This window comes from Rhizopus delemar, genomic scaffold (assembly GCF_000149305.1).
Source record: "Rhizopus delemar RA 99-880 supercont3.18 genomic scaffold, whole genome shotgun sequence".
NCBI lineage: Eukaryota > Fungi > Mucoromycota > Mucoromycetes > Mucorales > Rhizopodaceae > Rhizopus > Rhizopus delemar.
The window spans coordinates 243,416-259,852 of NW_027137844.1; the positions used below are offsets into that span (position 1 = coordinate 243,416).

A 16,437-nucleotide genomic window follows, 5' to 3' on the forward strand; every position below is an offset into this window, starting at 1 on the left:
AACCACCTTTACTCTTGATGTATTCTGCCAATTTCTTTTGTCCCATTGGATTTAGCAAGGTCGTAAGGCGTTGTTGACTTTTTGGTGATGTACAAATTAGGATCCCCTCCGTATCTTTCCATCAACAATGAAACCACATTAACATGACCATAACGAATGGCCCAGTGTATCGGTGTCTCACCTCGATCATCCACTGTATTTGCTGATATACCACAAACACAAATAATAAAAGCAACTAGTTCAGTATGGCCAGAAGCAGAGGCATAATGTAACGTATTGGCTCCTAATACCTGTTTAGTTATTTGCTACTCCTTATTTACAATCAGTTTTTCTTACCTCGATGATCCGTTTCAAGGTTCAATACACCTTGAGTGATGTGAATGATGTATTCGACTACCGAAATGTGGCCATTTTCTGCAGCTACATGTAATGCTGTCTTTTTACCTTCACCTCGAGCAGACATCAGATCACCACCGGCTTCAACCAACTTTTGAAGACCAGGTAACCAACCGATCTTGGCTGCTAAATAACAAGGAGATACCTAATACAGGTTTAGTTGGATACAATTCAATTTCCCTTATTATCACTTACTCGATCTTCGTTTACTTGACTCAATGTCGTCACATTTGGATTGGCTCCTTGTTGCAGGAGTAAGTCGAGTGAAACAGGAGCCTTGGTAACAATAAGAGCATGAATCATACCGTAACCGTATTTCACATGATGAAAAGAAGGTGATTGTTTAGCTGTATTAGGTGATCCACCTCGACGTAAAAAATTGCTATGGATACATCTCAGTTTATTTTGTGATGACAACCATCATTTTATACCTAATAATCTTTTCCACTGTCACATCACTTCCCTGACTTTTAGCGATTGTATCCCAAAGAGCATCTGACCCACCAAAGCAAAGGGGATCCGTCTTTCGTTGCTGAATCATGTTGTTTGAAAATCGCATTGTTGTCGGAGAAAAAAGTACGGAGGAGTTTGAACTGGGTGGTGGTGAAGAATAAGAACTAGCCATAGAAGGATTCCTGGACACTTTAGAAGAACGATGTGAATAAATACTCGTGGCCTCTGTTTGATTTGAGTATCCACTATAAACACTTCCTTGACAATCTGTTAATTGATCGTATTTCTTTTTAAAAAACTGCATCTCTCGTACTGCTTTTTCATATCGCTTTTGACTTTCATCAATAATTTTCTTTAGTTCTTCATTTTCTTGACAAATAGCTTCATGTCTTTGTTCAAACATAGCAACTAGTCGTTGATGGCTGATTAAAATACGTTGGTAGGCTTGATACATCATTGTCTGCAGTGACTCATCATTGACTTGTTGTATTAATGAATCTAAACGATCTTGTGTTGAAGTTGAAGAAAAATCACGGCTTAAACGATCCATTACAGTTGAATACATGATGAATAAAACGAAGGAAAAATAATATTTACAAGCAAAAAGGTTGAAAAGAAAATATATAAAAAAAAAAAAGAAAAAGAACGTGTACAAATTTTCAAGAAGAAAAAAAAAAAAAGGAAGAGGAGGCAAAATATAGAATATGGTTCGTGATTTTACCTCAAAAGGAAATCAGTGTCCCTTCTCTCCCAAAACAGGAGCAAACATAGTATTTTATGTGTCATTAAAATAGGAGGCGAACTTTCTTTTTTATTATTCGAAAAAGGTGTATGCAGTGGCAATCATTGGTCTAGTTTAATTAAAAAATGTATCATTTTTATATTCTCTTGCATTTGAGCTAAAAAAGTTTAAATTGATTTGTGAAACAATAATGTGATAATGCATAGATCCATTCATCTCAGTTGCTTTGGTTACTGTTGTTATAGCAATCGATTGAAACTCAGTGGACCAACAGGAACAGGCAACGAAAAGGGGAAGAATTGTAGAGTGTATAATGATAATACACACTCAGCAAAATAAAAATCAGTTATTTTTGACTGCAGTATGACACAGCATAAGATTTTTTGAGAGAATAATGTCATTAGCGGAGATAGGATGATCAACATAAAAGTCCAAAAAGTCTCCAAAAGGTAATTTTTATCTCTTTTATTCTATACAACTTTGGGGGATCTTTCTTCTATGTCTGGGAATTATCTGATATGTTATCATCCTTTTTATATAATTGTTCTTGTTGTTGTTTTCTTGTTAATTTTGCATAATCTGAATGAAAAGTGAGAAGAGAGTGAGGAATTGAAGGATGACTTACGTAATCCACAAGCATTACATAATGTACGTGCACCATCTGGACCTCTTCTCCACTCTGGTGTCTCTGATATATTACATGAATGACATCTACCTTGAAATGGAGGTCGTTTCTAAAATAAGGGGATGAATAAGATGAATAGAGAGCGAAATCTACTCACAGTCCTTTTACGTTGTCTTGTACTATTTTCTATTAAGCATTCTTCTGTTTGTTCAATAGCCATTTGATGTTTTCTTAGTCTTAATAATGCATTTAATATTTCATTCGCTCTATTCACCATATCATCTAACCAAATTCGACTAGATATCATACTTTGTTGTTGTAATTGATCTTTGGCTTGTAACATGTTATTAGAAATCATATTACATTGATGAATTACTTGCTGTATATCTTGATCTAATTTATTATCACTTTCATCCATCATAAATGAATTCCAATATTCCAATCTTGGTGTTGGTAAAGATGTTGAAATAAAAGGAGATCGATCCATAGTTGAAATAGGTGGTAACTTGAATTCATCATTCATTTTATGTTTTCTCTAATATAATTTAAAAGAAGAGAGAGAGAGAAAAAAGAATAAAAAGTGGTATACAACTTATCTGTTGATAATGATTGTATCACGTGAAGATAAATAAAGCCAGTGAGATTTTTGTGTGGGGAAAACAGATGGTTTGATAAGATGTCAGATTTGATTCGCTATAAATGATGACAAACAGTCAATCTACCTTTTTGTTATCATTTCAATCTACTTCACTCTCACTCTCTCTTTTTTTTTCCCATGCTCTACTTAAACATTCACTGTCCCTGAAACATAAATTCATGCACCCTTTATTTGATATTTCTCTTTGGCGGGATTTGATTATAGAAGAGAAAGTAAGATATTTGTTGAAAATATTCCTATTCATAATAAAATTAGACAATTAAAAAGAGAGAGAGAGAGGGAGAGAATGAAGTTTATTTATGAATGACATGAATACAAAAAAAAATCTTATTGTAGCACTTTTTTTTAAATGAGGCACTCTGCATCATTACAATTTTGGAAAAAAAAAAAAGATGTGTCTCGCTCTGAGATTGTATCTATTTAGCTCACATTCATCAGAGTGTTCTAAACTACACTCTGGAAATTACAAAAGGAGAAAAACATGAAAATGAATACTAATTAAAAGAGAAAGTTTTTCTCTAGTCAGTACAAAGGTTACACATTCAAAATATAACAAAGCTCATTTTAGTCAACTTGTACTTTTAACTCCAGTTTACTAAAAAAAGCATATCAATACTTATTTTTGCGCGTAACTTTGTATCAATTGAACAAAATTTCACATTGACCAATAGAACAAGTTTATGTTGGCTGGAAATCAAATTTGCACTGCCAAGGTGCCATTTTTTTTGCATCATAGAAAATCCACTATGTGCCAAGAAAATATAAACCTCGACAGCTGTTATCATATAAAAAGATGGCACGATGAGTTTAAAGGAAGCCATCTTTTGAGAAATAACGAATGAATTCTGTGAATACATGAATTGCTTTAACTTTGGCAGGTGCTTTTCAGCTTCATTATTCATAGTGCTGCTTGTGGAGAATCCTTCTTCGCGCAATTCCTCGTTTTCAAGTGAATTGAAAAATATTGGTTTGGTAATACGATAACGTTTGACTTGGAGTAATTGTCTGAAGTATCTACACTCGATTAACTATTGTTTCCATCGTCTTCGTATGTGACTATGTTGTCACTATTATTACTGCTCCTATCGGTACTTTCTTTGGGCTTGCCTTCTCGATCATTCAAGTTAACACTTCTATCTGCTCCCATTTGTGGGCTACTTGGTGGTGTATCCGGATATTGCTTATATAAAAACGGGTTTAGTAAAATAAGCTTTCTATCATACGCGAAAGGTTTCAATGGGCCAGTGTCATGACAATAAATTGCATAAAATGGAGTATTGTCAAGAATTGATTTAGCTTTTTTTTCTGTTTTCCTTATTTGGTACAAGACCTAGAATCAAACATGCTACCTGGCCACGCGTAATTAGATTGCTCTTGATGTCCATGATGTAGTGGATGTAACGGCAATACTCAGAATATGCTTGTTTACTTGACCACAGCGAAAGGATTGAGGTAATACAAAGGCCTCACATACTTCATAGATATGAGAATAAATTAATGTTCAAATAAAGAAGTATATGCATAAAACGATCAGTTTAACTAAATTTCTGGATGTTACAGCGTTACTTGAATCTTTGTGTCATCACCTGTGGATTGCCTGTCTTCATCTTTACATTTTCTCAAAGTTATCACTCGTGAGATATTTGCAGATAAAAATTGGGAAATAAAAAAGAAATAGTATTTGAAACCTAGTGAATGAGTCTCTTTACTAGATTTCAAGACGAGAGAAAAAACCCAGTTAATCAAGCTACGCCTTTATATAGGAAAAGGAATTATTCCGGGACCGAAATGAGTTCAAGATCAATTTTAATATTGAGCTTGAACAATAGAAATATTGTATGTGGTTAATATTGTAAAGTGAGTCTTGAGAATACGTAATAAGTGGTATTATGTATTCGGTACTTGTTATTTCTTATATAAGATTTGAGTAATCACATACGAATAATAAGTATTTAATGGGGTAAATACGACAACTCGGTCAGAATTCCTTGCATCAGGAAGTTTTTCTAACCTGTTCAAAGTTATACAGCATTTATTGACTAAATGTCTATGCAATGCCAATTTTGAAATAGTTAATCCTTCAAACGTTTCACATAAGGATAGTATTCGAATTCCTGACAGCGTAATCTACAAAAAGCTAGATATGGGTTTCAGTCAGCTTAATATGAGGCTTCCTTTGAGCTCCAGATAAACATTTTTCTTCATCCCGATTGTACGTTTTGATATAATGTTGAGCAATTTGGATAGTTATATCCGCGATCAGCGCTGCCTCCTTTGCTACGCTTCCTTCTTTAATCATTAAATCAAACAGCTTTTCTGTTTGCTGCAGAGTATATCGTCTGTACGATCCTCCCATTCTAACTTTAGCCACCTGTTTACACTCTCCTCGTATGCACGGTCCATTTGAAAAGTGAACAAGGTCCGCTAAACCTTCCCCTTTAGTGTCGTCACAATGGATAGTCCTGCGTCTTTCAATGTACACATACGGACAAATGCATCATTTGAATGGTCAATACTTTCCCGTCATCCTTCACTCAAGATAACTGCATCTGAACGTCGCACTTCTGCCCACTCCTTTGGCTCATCAACCTCAGACATGTCAACCCCAAATGAGGCGTTATCATTTACATTTAACGAAGCATCTTCGGCCTCCATGTATTCACAGAATTCATTCGTTATTTCTCAAAAGATGGCTTCCTTTAAACTCATCGTGCCATCTTTTTATATGATAACAGCTGTCGAGGTTTATATTTTCTTGGCACATAGTGGATTTTCTATGATGCAAAAAAAATGGCACCTTGGCAGTGCAAATTTGATTTCCAGCCAACATAAACTTGTTCTATTGGTCAATGTGAAATTTTGTTCAATCGACGCAAAATAAAGTGCATAATAGCATATGGTAAATTTTATCCGCAGTAAAGGATAGTCGAGCTGTGGTTTGTCCGGAGAAGTCTTATCCCCGTTTTTCTTTCTCTTTTTCGGTTATTTGTTCTGTTCTAGATTATGAGTGGTTGAAAATTCATTTTTTTTAAAAAAATATAAAGATCGGGGAGTAATCATAATAAATGAAATGATAAGCTCATCGCAAGTAAAATTTAATCAGCCAAAGACCTTGGTATTTTCCAATTAGAAGAAATGTAATATTAAAGATGAATGATCTGTTTCAATATTTTAAGCCGCATGTTCTTTTTAAATATTTTTTTTAAAAAAAAAAAAAAAAAAAAAAAAAAAAAAAAAAAAAACATTGTCGATTTATTAATCCCGATGGAATTGAATGGTTGGAAGAAAACTTTAATCTGAGTTCATTTTATGAAAACAATAATTACAAGTTGTACAAAAACATATTAAGCGCACATACCATAAAACGGAAGCATTGCAGAAAATAAATTTATTTAAATTTTTTATGAGATTCAAGTAAAATCTAATGAATATGAATTACATTGCACGATCTTTACTTTTTTTTTAAATATGCAATCTTGCCAATCAAAAAGTGTGCCAAATTGAAGCTAATTTATAACTCAGTTATCCAATCATATGTAGCGGAAAGGTCCAACCGAAAATCAAAGGCTAAATTCATCCTACTCTACAAGTTTCTCCTCATGGACTAAACATAAAGTAGACAAAACAGAAAGGTAGGATATAAGTTATAATATACAAGAGGAAAGATCTATTCTAACCCTGAGGCTCTTTTCTCTTTTTTTTCCTTAGTATTTTATAAAGCAATTGGGCCATAGATAATTGATTCAATGTAGTCGAATCGGGGGTTGCTTGCCGTAACGATGATTTATACCGTAACGGAGAAATTCCGGCTTACTATCTAACTTATCTCCAAGAGCTTGTTCCTTATAAATAGAAGGTTGTTTCTTTGGTTTTTCTTTTTTCATTTTGACTTTTTTTTAAATCAAAAACTTTAGATTCCACTTTTTCTTTTTCTTATCTGTCAAACAGCAAATTTTGCACAATAAAAACTCATGTCTTCGAGTAAACATCTTCCATTATATGGAGGAAGCAAGAAAGAATCAGATCAACAGTCAATGGTAGAATCTGCAGAAACAGTCTACCCATCCAATGTAACCCATGGTAACTTTGGTGAATCAAATGGAAATGCAGTAGATATCGATGGTACATACATTCATACATAGCACATCAACGTGTACTAAACCATTTTTTGTAGCCGCCAAACATGAATACATTGATCTCAAGCGTGAACTATCAAGAGTCAGTCGAATGTCTTCTGTTCATGCTGGTGCTCTTGAATCAGGAAATGCAGCTTCCGATGAATTCAATCTGGATGAATTCTTAAATGGTCTTCGTGAAGAACATGCTTCTGCTGGCCATTTACCTAAAAATCTTGGTGTTTCTTGGAAAAATCTAACTGTCAAGGTAAGATTAAAGATTTTTACTTGAATTAAATTCTTATTTCTCTCTCTTCAAACAGGGTGCTGCGGCTGATGCACATACCATTCCTACTGTTTTCTCTTTTCTTCAATTCTGGAAATTTTTTGGTGTTGGCGTAAGCAAGAACAAGAAAGTAATTTTGAACGACTTGACAGGTCACTGTAAGGAAGGTGAGATGCTGCTCGTCCTTGGTCGTCCTGGTGCAGGCTGTACTTCCTTTTTGAAAGTGATCGCCAACATGCGAGGCTCATATACTGATGTCGATGGTGATGTCAGCTATGGTGGAATTGATGCTGCCACATTTGCCAAGCGTTATCGCGGTCAAGTGTGTTACAATGAAGAAGAAGACCAGCATTATCCTACCTTGACAGCCAAGCAGACCCTTCAATTCGCCCTTCGTATGAAAACACCCGGTAACCGTTTGCCTAACGAGACTCGTGCTGATTTTATCAACAAGGTTCTTTTTATGCTTGGCAACATGCTCGGTTTGACCAAACAAATGAATACCATGGTTGGAAATGCTTATGTTCGTGGTCTTTCTGGTGGTGAACGTAAACGTATGTCTATTGCTGAACAAATGACTACAGAAAGTTCAATCAACTGTTGGGATTGTTCTACTCGTGGTTTGGATGCTGCTTCTGCTCTTGATTATGCTCGCTCTTTGCGTATCATGACTGATGTACTCAAAAAGACAACAATCGCAACCTTGTATCAAGCATCAAACAATATTTATTCTCTCTTTGATAAAGTCTTGCTGCTCGATGAGGGTCGCTGTATCTATTTCGGTCCCACAGAACTTGCTCAATCTTATTTCGAATCCTTGGGTTTCCACTGTCCCAACCGTAAATCCATTCCAGATTTCTTGACTGGTCTCTGTAATCCTAATGAACGTGAAATCAGACCTGGCTATGAAGGTGTTGCACCTGAATTCGCTGCTGATTTTGAAAAACGCTACTTTGAATCATCCATCCACCAAAACATGGTTTCTGATTTTGAAGCCTACCAAGCCTCAGTACAGCAAGAAAAGCCTGCTGATGTCTTTAGACAAGCCGTTGATGCTGAACACCAAAAGCGAGCCAGCAAGAAAGCACCCTATACAGCCTCCTTTTATCAGCAAGTCAAAGCACTCACTATCCGTCAGTTCTATCTTAACTTGACCGATATTGGCGCTTTAATTTCTCGCTATGGTACAGTCCTTATTCAATCTTTGATCACTGCCTCCTGTTTCTTTAAAATGCAAGCTGATGGTGCAGGCGCTTTTTCTCGTGGTGGTGCTCTTTTTTTTGCAGTTCTTTTTAACTCCTTCATTTCTCAATCTGAACTCATGTCCTTCTTAATGGGTCGACCTATTCTCGAAAAACACAAGCAATACGCTCTTTATCGTCCTTCAGCATTTTACATTGCCCAGGTTGTAATGGATGTTCCTTATGCGATCATACAAGTCCTTTTGTTTGAAATTTGTGCTTACTTTATGATGGGTCTCAGATTGACAGCAGGAGCCTTTTTTAGTTTCTTTGTCATCCTATTCTTTATCAACATGTGCATGAACGGCTTCTTCCGTTTCTTTGGTGCCTCTACCTCCAGTTTCTTCTTGGCCACCCAGCTTTCGGGTGTGATTTTGATCGCTGTCACTACCTACACCGGTTACACAATCCCTTATAACAAGATGCATCCTTGGCTGTTTTGGATCTACTATATTAATCCACTCACCTACGGTTATAAGGCGCTTTTGATCAATGAACTCCACGGTCAAGAATACAGCTGTGATGGCGCAGGTAATGCAGTCCCCTTTGGTCCTGGTTATGATGATTGGAACTACAAGACGTGTACAATGGCTGGTGGCAAACCTGGAGCAAGCTTTGTAAATGGTGATGACTATTTGAACGATTACCTGAGCTATAAGCCCGAGCAAATGTGGGCTCCCGACTTCATTGTAATTGTTGCCTTCTTCTTGTTCTTTACCGTTCTTACCGCACTCATGATGGAATTTGGTGGCCTCAGCAAGTCTGGTACACTCACCAAGCTTTATCTTCCCGGAAAAGCTCCCAAGCCTCGCACACCTGAAGAAGAAGCTGAACGTCGCAAGAGACAGGCTAGAGACACGAATGAAATGACTCAAGTCTCGGACGGTACAACTTTCTCATGGCAAGACATTAATTATACCGTGCCTGTCAAAGGCGGTCAACTTCAACTTTTGAATAATGTCAGTGGTCTTGTTCGTCCTGGTCACTTGACTGCTTTAATGGGTTCCTCTGGTGCAGGCAAAACTACACTTTTGGATGTTTTGGCTCGTCGAAAGACGATTGGTAAGGTCGAAGGCCGTGTGTATCTGAATAATGAAGCACTCATGTGTGACTTTGAGCGTATCACTGGCTACTGTGAACAAACAGATGTTCACCAGCCTGCAGTTACTGTTCGTGAAGCACTCCGATTCTCTGCTTACTTGCGTCAACCAAGTGAAGTATCCAAGGAAGAAAAAGATGCCTATGTGGAACAAATCTTGGAACTTTTGGAAATGGAGGACATTGGTGATGCCCAAATTGGTCTCGTTGAATCTGGTTATGGTATTTCTGTTGAAGAACGTAAGCGTTTGACGATTGGTATGGAACTTGTTGGTAAGCCTAAACTCCTCTTTTTGGATGAACCTACCTCTGGTCTTGACGCTCAATCATCTTTCAATATCATCCGTTTCATTCGTAAATTGGCTGACTCTGGATGGCCTGTGCTCTGTACCATTCATCAACCTTCTGCTATTCTCTTTGAACACTTTGATCATCTCTTGCTTTTAGTTCGTGGTGGTCGTACTGCTTACTATGGTGAAATTGGCAAGGACTCCCAAACGATGATTGATTATTTCCAGTCAAACGGTGGACCCATCTGTCCCCCTGAAGCAAATCCTGCTGAATACATCCTTGAGTGTGTTGGTGCTGGTACTGCTGGTAAAGCGAAGGCAGACTGGGCTGAAATTTGGGAAAAATCAGATGAAGCCAAACACCTTCGTCAAGAACTCGAGGAGATCAACAGTCAATCTAATCCCAATCCAACTCGTCATGCCCAAACCTATGCTACTAACCTTTGGACCCAATTCTATTTAGTCCACAAGCGTATGGCATTGGCTTATTGGCGTTCACCTGAATACAACATTGGTCGTTTCATGAACGTGATGTTTACTGCCTTGCTTACTGGTTTCACTTACTGGAAATTAGGAAGCTCCTCCTCTGATTTACTCAACAAGGCTTTTGCTCTCTTCAGTACCTTTATTATGGCCATGACCTTGATTATTTTAGCTCAACCCAAGTTTATTGGTGAACGACAATACTTTAGACGAGAATATGCTTCACGTTACTACAGCTGGCTTCCCTGGGGCATTTCCTCTCTCTTGGTTGAAATCCCTTATATCTTCTTTTATGCAGCTTGCTTCATGTTTGGTTTTTACTGGACTGCTGGTATGAATAGCTCCTCAGAGTCTTCTGGCTACTTTTACATTACTTTCTGTATTCTTGTGTGCTGGGCTGTCTCTCTTGGTTTTGTGATTGCTGCCTTCTCTGAATCACCTATCATGGCCGCAGTCATCAATCCACTCATTATGTCCATGCTTATTCTCTTCTGTGGTCTGATGCAATCCCCCTCTCAGATGCCTCACTTTTGGAGTTCTTGGATGTACTGGGTCGATCCTTTCCACTACTATATCGAAGGATTAGTGGTGAATGAACTGGGCGATCTGAAGGTAACCTGCACAGATGGCGATCTTGTCAAGTTCAACCCACCTCCAAACACAACCTGTGGTGATTATACCAAGAATTTCTTCTCTTATGGTGCAACTGGTTATATTGCCGATCCTGAAGCCACCGATCAATGTGGTTACTGTAGCTACAGTTCTGGTCCTGAATTCTATTCAACCCGTTTCGCGTGGGATGCAGCACACAAGTGGCGTAACTTTGGTATCCTTATCGCTTACTTTGTATTCAACTGTATCGCCTTTTTGTTCTTTGTATACCTCTTTAGAAAGCCAAGACGTTAAGAATTTTTTTAAACTAGAAATTTATTTTTATATCAATATACAACATTATAGCATACATAAAGCATGTATTTTTATTTGTAGCAGTAGCAATAATAAAAAAAATGAGATGATCTACATATTAGATTGTTCTATTTTGTTTGGTTCAAAAGTTCGCCATGAGTTATTCATCACTCCACGATAATTCCAAATAGGATGTTCTGGTTGTATGTTACCAGCAGAATCCACTTTTGAAACAGTTAAAATACTTGTAATTTTCTTGTATTGTACTATCTACCTGCTCTACTAACGATTCTAACATTTCTTTTTGTTTCTATGGTAGCTGTCCACAAGCACCAACCCCAAACACGAACATTATCTCCTGCTGCAGGTTGATGTAAATTAGCTGTCACCCATGTCTTGCCATCATCACCAGAAACATCTTTTATAGATTAACAACTCAAAGAAAAAAAGGCAACACTGCAACTTACCAACACGCTGTATAAATCTACCACCACCAGACAAAGCATAGCCTTGTACTTGTTCATTTAATTTGGGACCATCGTGTAATCCATCTACAGGTATACAAACATAAGACTGAACATTGTATTCACCTATTGAAGGTAGCTTACACCAATAAGCATTGGCTTGTTCTTCAGTATTAATCTAGAACAATGTTAGCAAGTACCATAAAATACACTTAGAATTTACATTTTCAGGTAATATCTTATAATCTCTTTGTTGAAAGAAGGAAGAAGATTCCTCTTCTTGAATTGTGATTGATTTTAAAAATTTGACTGAACGTGCACCAATATATCCTATGACAATTCATGTTTATTATACATTTTTTTCTCTTTTTTTCCTTTCATACCTGGTACAACCACTCGAACAGGGTATCCGCGATCACGAGACAAAGTTTTACCATTGAACTAGGTTTGATTATTTTAACATTTTTCTTAAACACAAACTTAATTTTTACCTCATAAGCTAATAAGACATCACCAAACTCATCCCTATTGTGGAAAATTAAGCATTATAAATGGAGTTTAAATATCTTACAATGCTTTTGATAGTGGAATGGAGGAACCATAGCATTTTTCTTCTTCACACTAAATAACAACATAAATAAGCAAATAGCCCTTTTTGTAGTGATTGATGTTACTTGTTCCACAGATTCAAATGCAACATGAAGTTTAGACAAATTCTTAATCTTGGATGTAACTCCTATTGTTTCAAGTACATCTTTAAGCCTGCATCCACTATATATTGCATTACCCAGAGCACCTGGACCCCAAATAACCTTGAAATTATATCGATATTAGACCAAAATGAATAGATACTAGACTTATACTTTACACCTTTTGTAAACTTCACTTTATGTAAACCATCTCTTCTATTTCCCTATAATTTATATGAGTGTGTGAAAAATGCTATTTATTTTCCCACGGCTCATTTAAAAATGAGTCTTCTTACTGCACACTATATAAAAAAATATTTAGAATAGAACGACACTTTGTTTCTTAAATAAATACCTCTATAACCATCATTACTGATACTTTTTCATAATCTTGTTTTATTTGCTTCATTGTTATCACTGTTTTTGATTTACATCCTATGCCGCTAATTTCTATTGTATGCTCATTTTCATCCAATGCAGGCATTGGCCCATGATTACGGCAAAAGAAATATTTTTCAGGTGTGATATAGTGTTTCACTAAATCTGGTGTTGATGGTTCAGCATTAAAAGGTGCTTCTTTACGGACTATTAAAGCATGTGAATCATGCAAAGGGTCTTGACTATAGTTTAATACACTTTTGGACATTAACAGAAAAAATCAAAATAAGAGAGAAAAACAAAAAAAAGGTACAGAGATTTTCATGCATTGATAAACAAAGAATAACGGTTTACGTCATTAAAATATATTTATTATTCAATGGACCATCGTGAAGAGTTTGGTTTTTCAAGCCCTAAAGGTGCTAAGGAATGCGCTGAAGTAGCTGAAGTAGTAGCATGAGAGACTGTATTTATAATAGTTAGTTTTTATATTTTTTGTTACAAGTTATCTTCTTACTGTGATTCATTAATCCAAGGTTAAAGTTTTTTAAACAGATAATAGCAATAGCTACAGATACTAAAATCAATACCAAGTCTACACACACTACAAAAAGAAGATTAATAATAAGAACTAAAGGCATCTAGTGAGATATTTTACAAAAGAAAGTTAAAAACGCTTTTGAACCCAGGAACCTTACAGGATTTTTTGCAATCTCAACAAGTGTATAAATATAATAACCCATACTTGCTAAGCACAATACCAAAAAAATGTACATCTGTAGTTTCTTTTCTCTTTTCAATCCCCATAATGCTGACGTTAACATGGCAACTGATATACAACAACTGAATACGATATGTTCAATCAATTCTTTAACAGTAGTTGCTTGATCTCCACTATTCTCTGCTGTTGGCCACCATGCGACAATCAATAAGGCCAAATATTGTATTGAAAATCCAAGGAAGAAGAAGAAATCGAACTTGAGTAACATCATAAAGATTTGGTACATTTTATAGCGATCTACTCCATTCATATAAGCATTCATTAAACTCTTCAGTAAGTTATATACCTCGCATCGCTAAATCAGCCCCAATCTTCTTATAGATATGCCAACCAAATTCCAGATATAGTTTATAAGCCAAAAAGCTAAAGACACAAGTACAAATACACATAACACAAGACTGTGTAATTTCTGCCCACTTTGAATCATGATAGGCATAGCCTAAATAAAGTAGCCCCGCTGATTCGTTACTGTCCTGTTTACTAAACAAAGTAGATGATTGATGAAACTGTATGAAAGAATAGGCCGTCATGCCTAATTCAAAAGCGACCAGCGCAATCAATTGAATTGTATTTCTTTGATAAATCTATAATAAAAAGTGAGGTCAGTTTTCCTAATGTAGCAAGCTATTTTTTTTTTTTAAAAAAAAAAAAGGAGACAGCACTTTACAGCATCTACCACCAATACGACAGTAAATAGCTGAGCAATCATGAATAGAATAAAATAAACTAAGAGTGACCGAGCATTAGCAAAAGCTGATTTAAGTTCATCATCTGAGTTGATGTTTAAGTGTGCATCGTTAATCATGTTAATTTCTTTACTATGAAAGGCAAAAATAACACTTTCAAATGCAATGGCAAATACTGCTTGTAATATTATCAAACAAAAAATAGCTCGTGTCCACCGCGACTCACCAAACTATAAAGTGTGTATTTATATTTATTTTATTTTGCTTATCGCTATTCTTCTTACAACTCGAGAAACAATCCACATTTCTTATTGTATTTTATTATTATTGTTTTTTTCTTAGATAATGTATGTGTATGCGTATGTATGTGTATATGTGTTTATATAATAAAAATAAATAAATACAAAAAGTTAAGCATAGAAAAAGAAGAAGAAAAAAAGGAGGGGAAAAATTAGGTTTCTGATCTTTTTTTAAAACCGCGCCAATGATTTTCTTTGAAAAACATTAGAAAACAGGCACTCATTTTTTTACTATAAAATTTATTGTGATACAGATTTTCAGAACGACCATTGATGATATTCATACTGATGGACTAAGAACTAGTGCCAGTAAAGATAAGGAATAAGCAGAATTGGCTTATTTAAACTTGTTGTGTCCAGTGAAATTGAATTGTCGAGATGTTGCTACTTCGAATCAATGATGAACGATAATGGGATTGTCAAAAATGAGCTATTTGAAAAAGAGACAACAAAAGAAAAAGTACGCATCAAAACTTAGGCAGACGAATACCTTGAAAGCGTTCATGTTCTCGTAAATCCCAAAAGGTTACAGCATAAAGTAAGTAACAATTAGATCTAAGATTTCAACTGGTGTATGGTGGTGTTTCCGTCAAAGATGTTACTATAGTAACAAGTATAAAGCTGAGATCAGCCAACAGCTACCAAAAGCTACGGGCAGTGAATACCAAGCACGGCATGCCACACAGAAAGAAAAAGGGAAGAAAGGAATCATATGGCAAACGAAAGGAAGAGCATTTGAAATCTATCATTCTGACCTTAAAAGTGCAAAGAGGCTATAGTTCAATAAAGTGCCGATATACAAGATGAAGATACGGGTGTGTACACAGATATGTAAATAAAAAGAAACACATAATATCCAAACTCATCAGAAAAAGCCGATACGAGCCATACATCAGTTGTATTCAGAGACAAGATGAAATCCTGCTTCATTAATGTAGGCCTTATTCTTAAAATTCATTTTCTTAACAGCGATCTTGCATTTTTCAATCCTCACGAGTCCATTTCTTTTGGCAAGCGACTTTTCTAATTCCTTCATTGACAGGGCACAGACATTTCTCATGTATCAGTGTAATACGGGTTTACTAATTTGCAAACCAAGAAATCCTTTACATGAAGAATCTTTAATTGGCAGTATATCTGCGGTCGGGGTTTTGTCAAATGTGCTTGATGATAAATTTCAAATGCTCTTCCTTTCGTTTGCCATATGATTCCTTTCTTCCCTTTTTCTTTCTGTGTGGCATGCCGTGCTTGGTATTCACTGCCCGTAGCTTTTGGTAGCTGTTGGCTGATCTCAGCTTTATACTTGTTACTATAGTAACATCTTTGACGGAAACACCACCATACACCAGTTGAAATCTTAGATCTAATTGTTACTTACTTTATGCTGTAACCTTTTGGGATTTACGAGAACATGAACGCTTTCAAGGTATTCGTCTGCCTAAGTTTTGATGCGTACTTTTTCTTTTGTTGTCTCTTTTTCAAATAGCTCATTTTTGACAATCCCATTATCGTTCATCATTGATTCGAAGTAGCAACATCTCGACAATTCAATTTCACTTGACACAACAAGTTTAAATAAGCCAATTCTGCTTATTCCTTATCTTTACTGGCACTAGTTCTTAGTCCATCAGTATGAATATCATCAATGGTCGTTCTGAAAATCTGTATCACAATAAATTTTATAGTAAAAAAATGAGTGCCTGTTTTCTAATGTTTTTCAAAGAAAATCATTGGCGCGGTTTTAAAAAAAGATCAGAAACCTAATTTTTCCCCTCCTTTTTTTCTTCTTCTTCTCCTTACACTATATGAAGGAAAAACAAAAGCCAAATCAACTTGGTTATTCGTGT

At 35.9% G+C, this 16,437-nt stretch overlaps 6 protein-coding genes across 6 annotated transcripts; 2 read left to right on the forward strand and 4 right to left on the reverse strand.

The window, feature by feature from the left end:
* Window positions 1-8: 8 nt before the first annotated feature.
* On the reverse strand, window positions 9-1,021 carry RO3G_15966 (uncharacterized protein; the record flags this gene model as incomplete). The annotated part of the gene is made up of 4 exons (XM_067670550.1): window positions 9-283; window positions 337-541; window positions 592-778; window positions 828-1,021. The coding sequence occupies 4 exons, from the start codon at window positions 1,019-1,021 to the stop codon at window positions 9-11; spliced, it is 861 nt and encodes a 286-aa protein (XP_067526651.1).
* Window positions 1,022-2,087: 1,066 nt separating this feature from the next.
* On the reverse strand, window positions 2,088-2,739 carry RO3G_15967 (uncharacterized protein; the record flags this gene model as incomplete). The annotated part of the gene is made up of 3 exons (XM_067670551.1): window positions 2,088-2,170; window positions 2,217-2,325; window positions 2,374-2,739. 3 exons carry the CDS (start codon window positions 2,737-2,739, stop codon window positions 2,088-2,090), a joined length of 558 nt encoding a protein of 185 aa, XP_067526652.1.
* Window positions 2,740-6,845: 4,106 nt separating this feature from the next.
* Window positions 6,846-11,293, forward strand: RO3G_15968 (uncharacterized protein; the record flags this gene model as incomplete). Its single annotated transcript, XM_067670552.1, has 4 exons — window positions 6,846-6,996; window positions 7,049-7,257; window positions 7,313-10,999; window positions 11,030-11,293. The coding sequence occupies 4 exons, from the start codon at window positions 6,846-6,848 to the stop codon at window positions 11,291-11,293; spliced, it is 4,311 nt and encodes a 1,436-aa protein (XP_067526653.1).
* Window positions 11,294-11,698: 405 nt separating this feature from the next.
* RO3G_15969 (uncharacterized protein) lies at window positions 11,699-12,855 on the reverse strand (the record flags this gene model as incomplete). The annotated part of the gene is made up of 7 exons (XM_067670553.1): window positions 11,699-11,935; window positions 11,981-12,087; window positions 12,141-12,198; window positions 12,249-12,282; window positions 12,329-12,378; window positions 12,545-12,670; window positions 12,802-12,855. 7 exons carry the CDS (start codon window positions 12,853-12,855, stop codon window positions 11,699-11,701), a joined length of 666 nt encoding a protein of 221 aa, XP_067526654.1.
* A 341-nt stretch (window positions 12,856-13,196) lies between these two features.
* Window positions 13,197-13,831, reverse strand: RO3G_15970 (uncharacterized protein; the record flags this gene model as incomplete). The annotated part of the gene is made up of 3 exons (XM_067670554.1): window positions 13,197-13,288; window positions 13,342-13,428; window positions 13,483-13,831. 3 exons carry the CDS (start codon window positions 13,829-13,831, stop codon window positions 13,197-13,199), a joined length of 528 nt encoding a protein of 175 aa, XP_067526655.1.
* An 805-nt stretch (window positions 13,832-14,636) lies between these two features.
* Window positions 14,637-15,369, forward strand: RO3G_15971 (uncharacterized protein; the record flags this gene model as incomplete). The annotated part of the gene is made up of 3 exons (XM_067670555.1): window positions 14,637-14,654; window positions 15,069-15,101; window positions 15,151-15,369. 3 exons carry the CDS (start codon window positions 14,637-14,639, stop codon window positions 15,367-15,369), a joined length of 270 nt encoding a protein of 89 aa, XP_067526656.1.
* Between the last annotated feature and the right edge of the window lie 1,068 nt (window positions 15,370-16,437).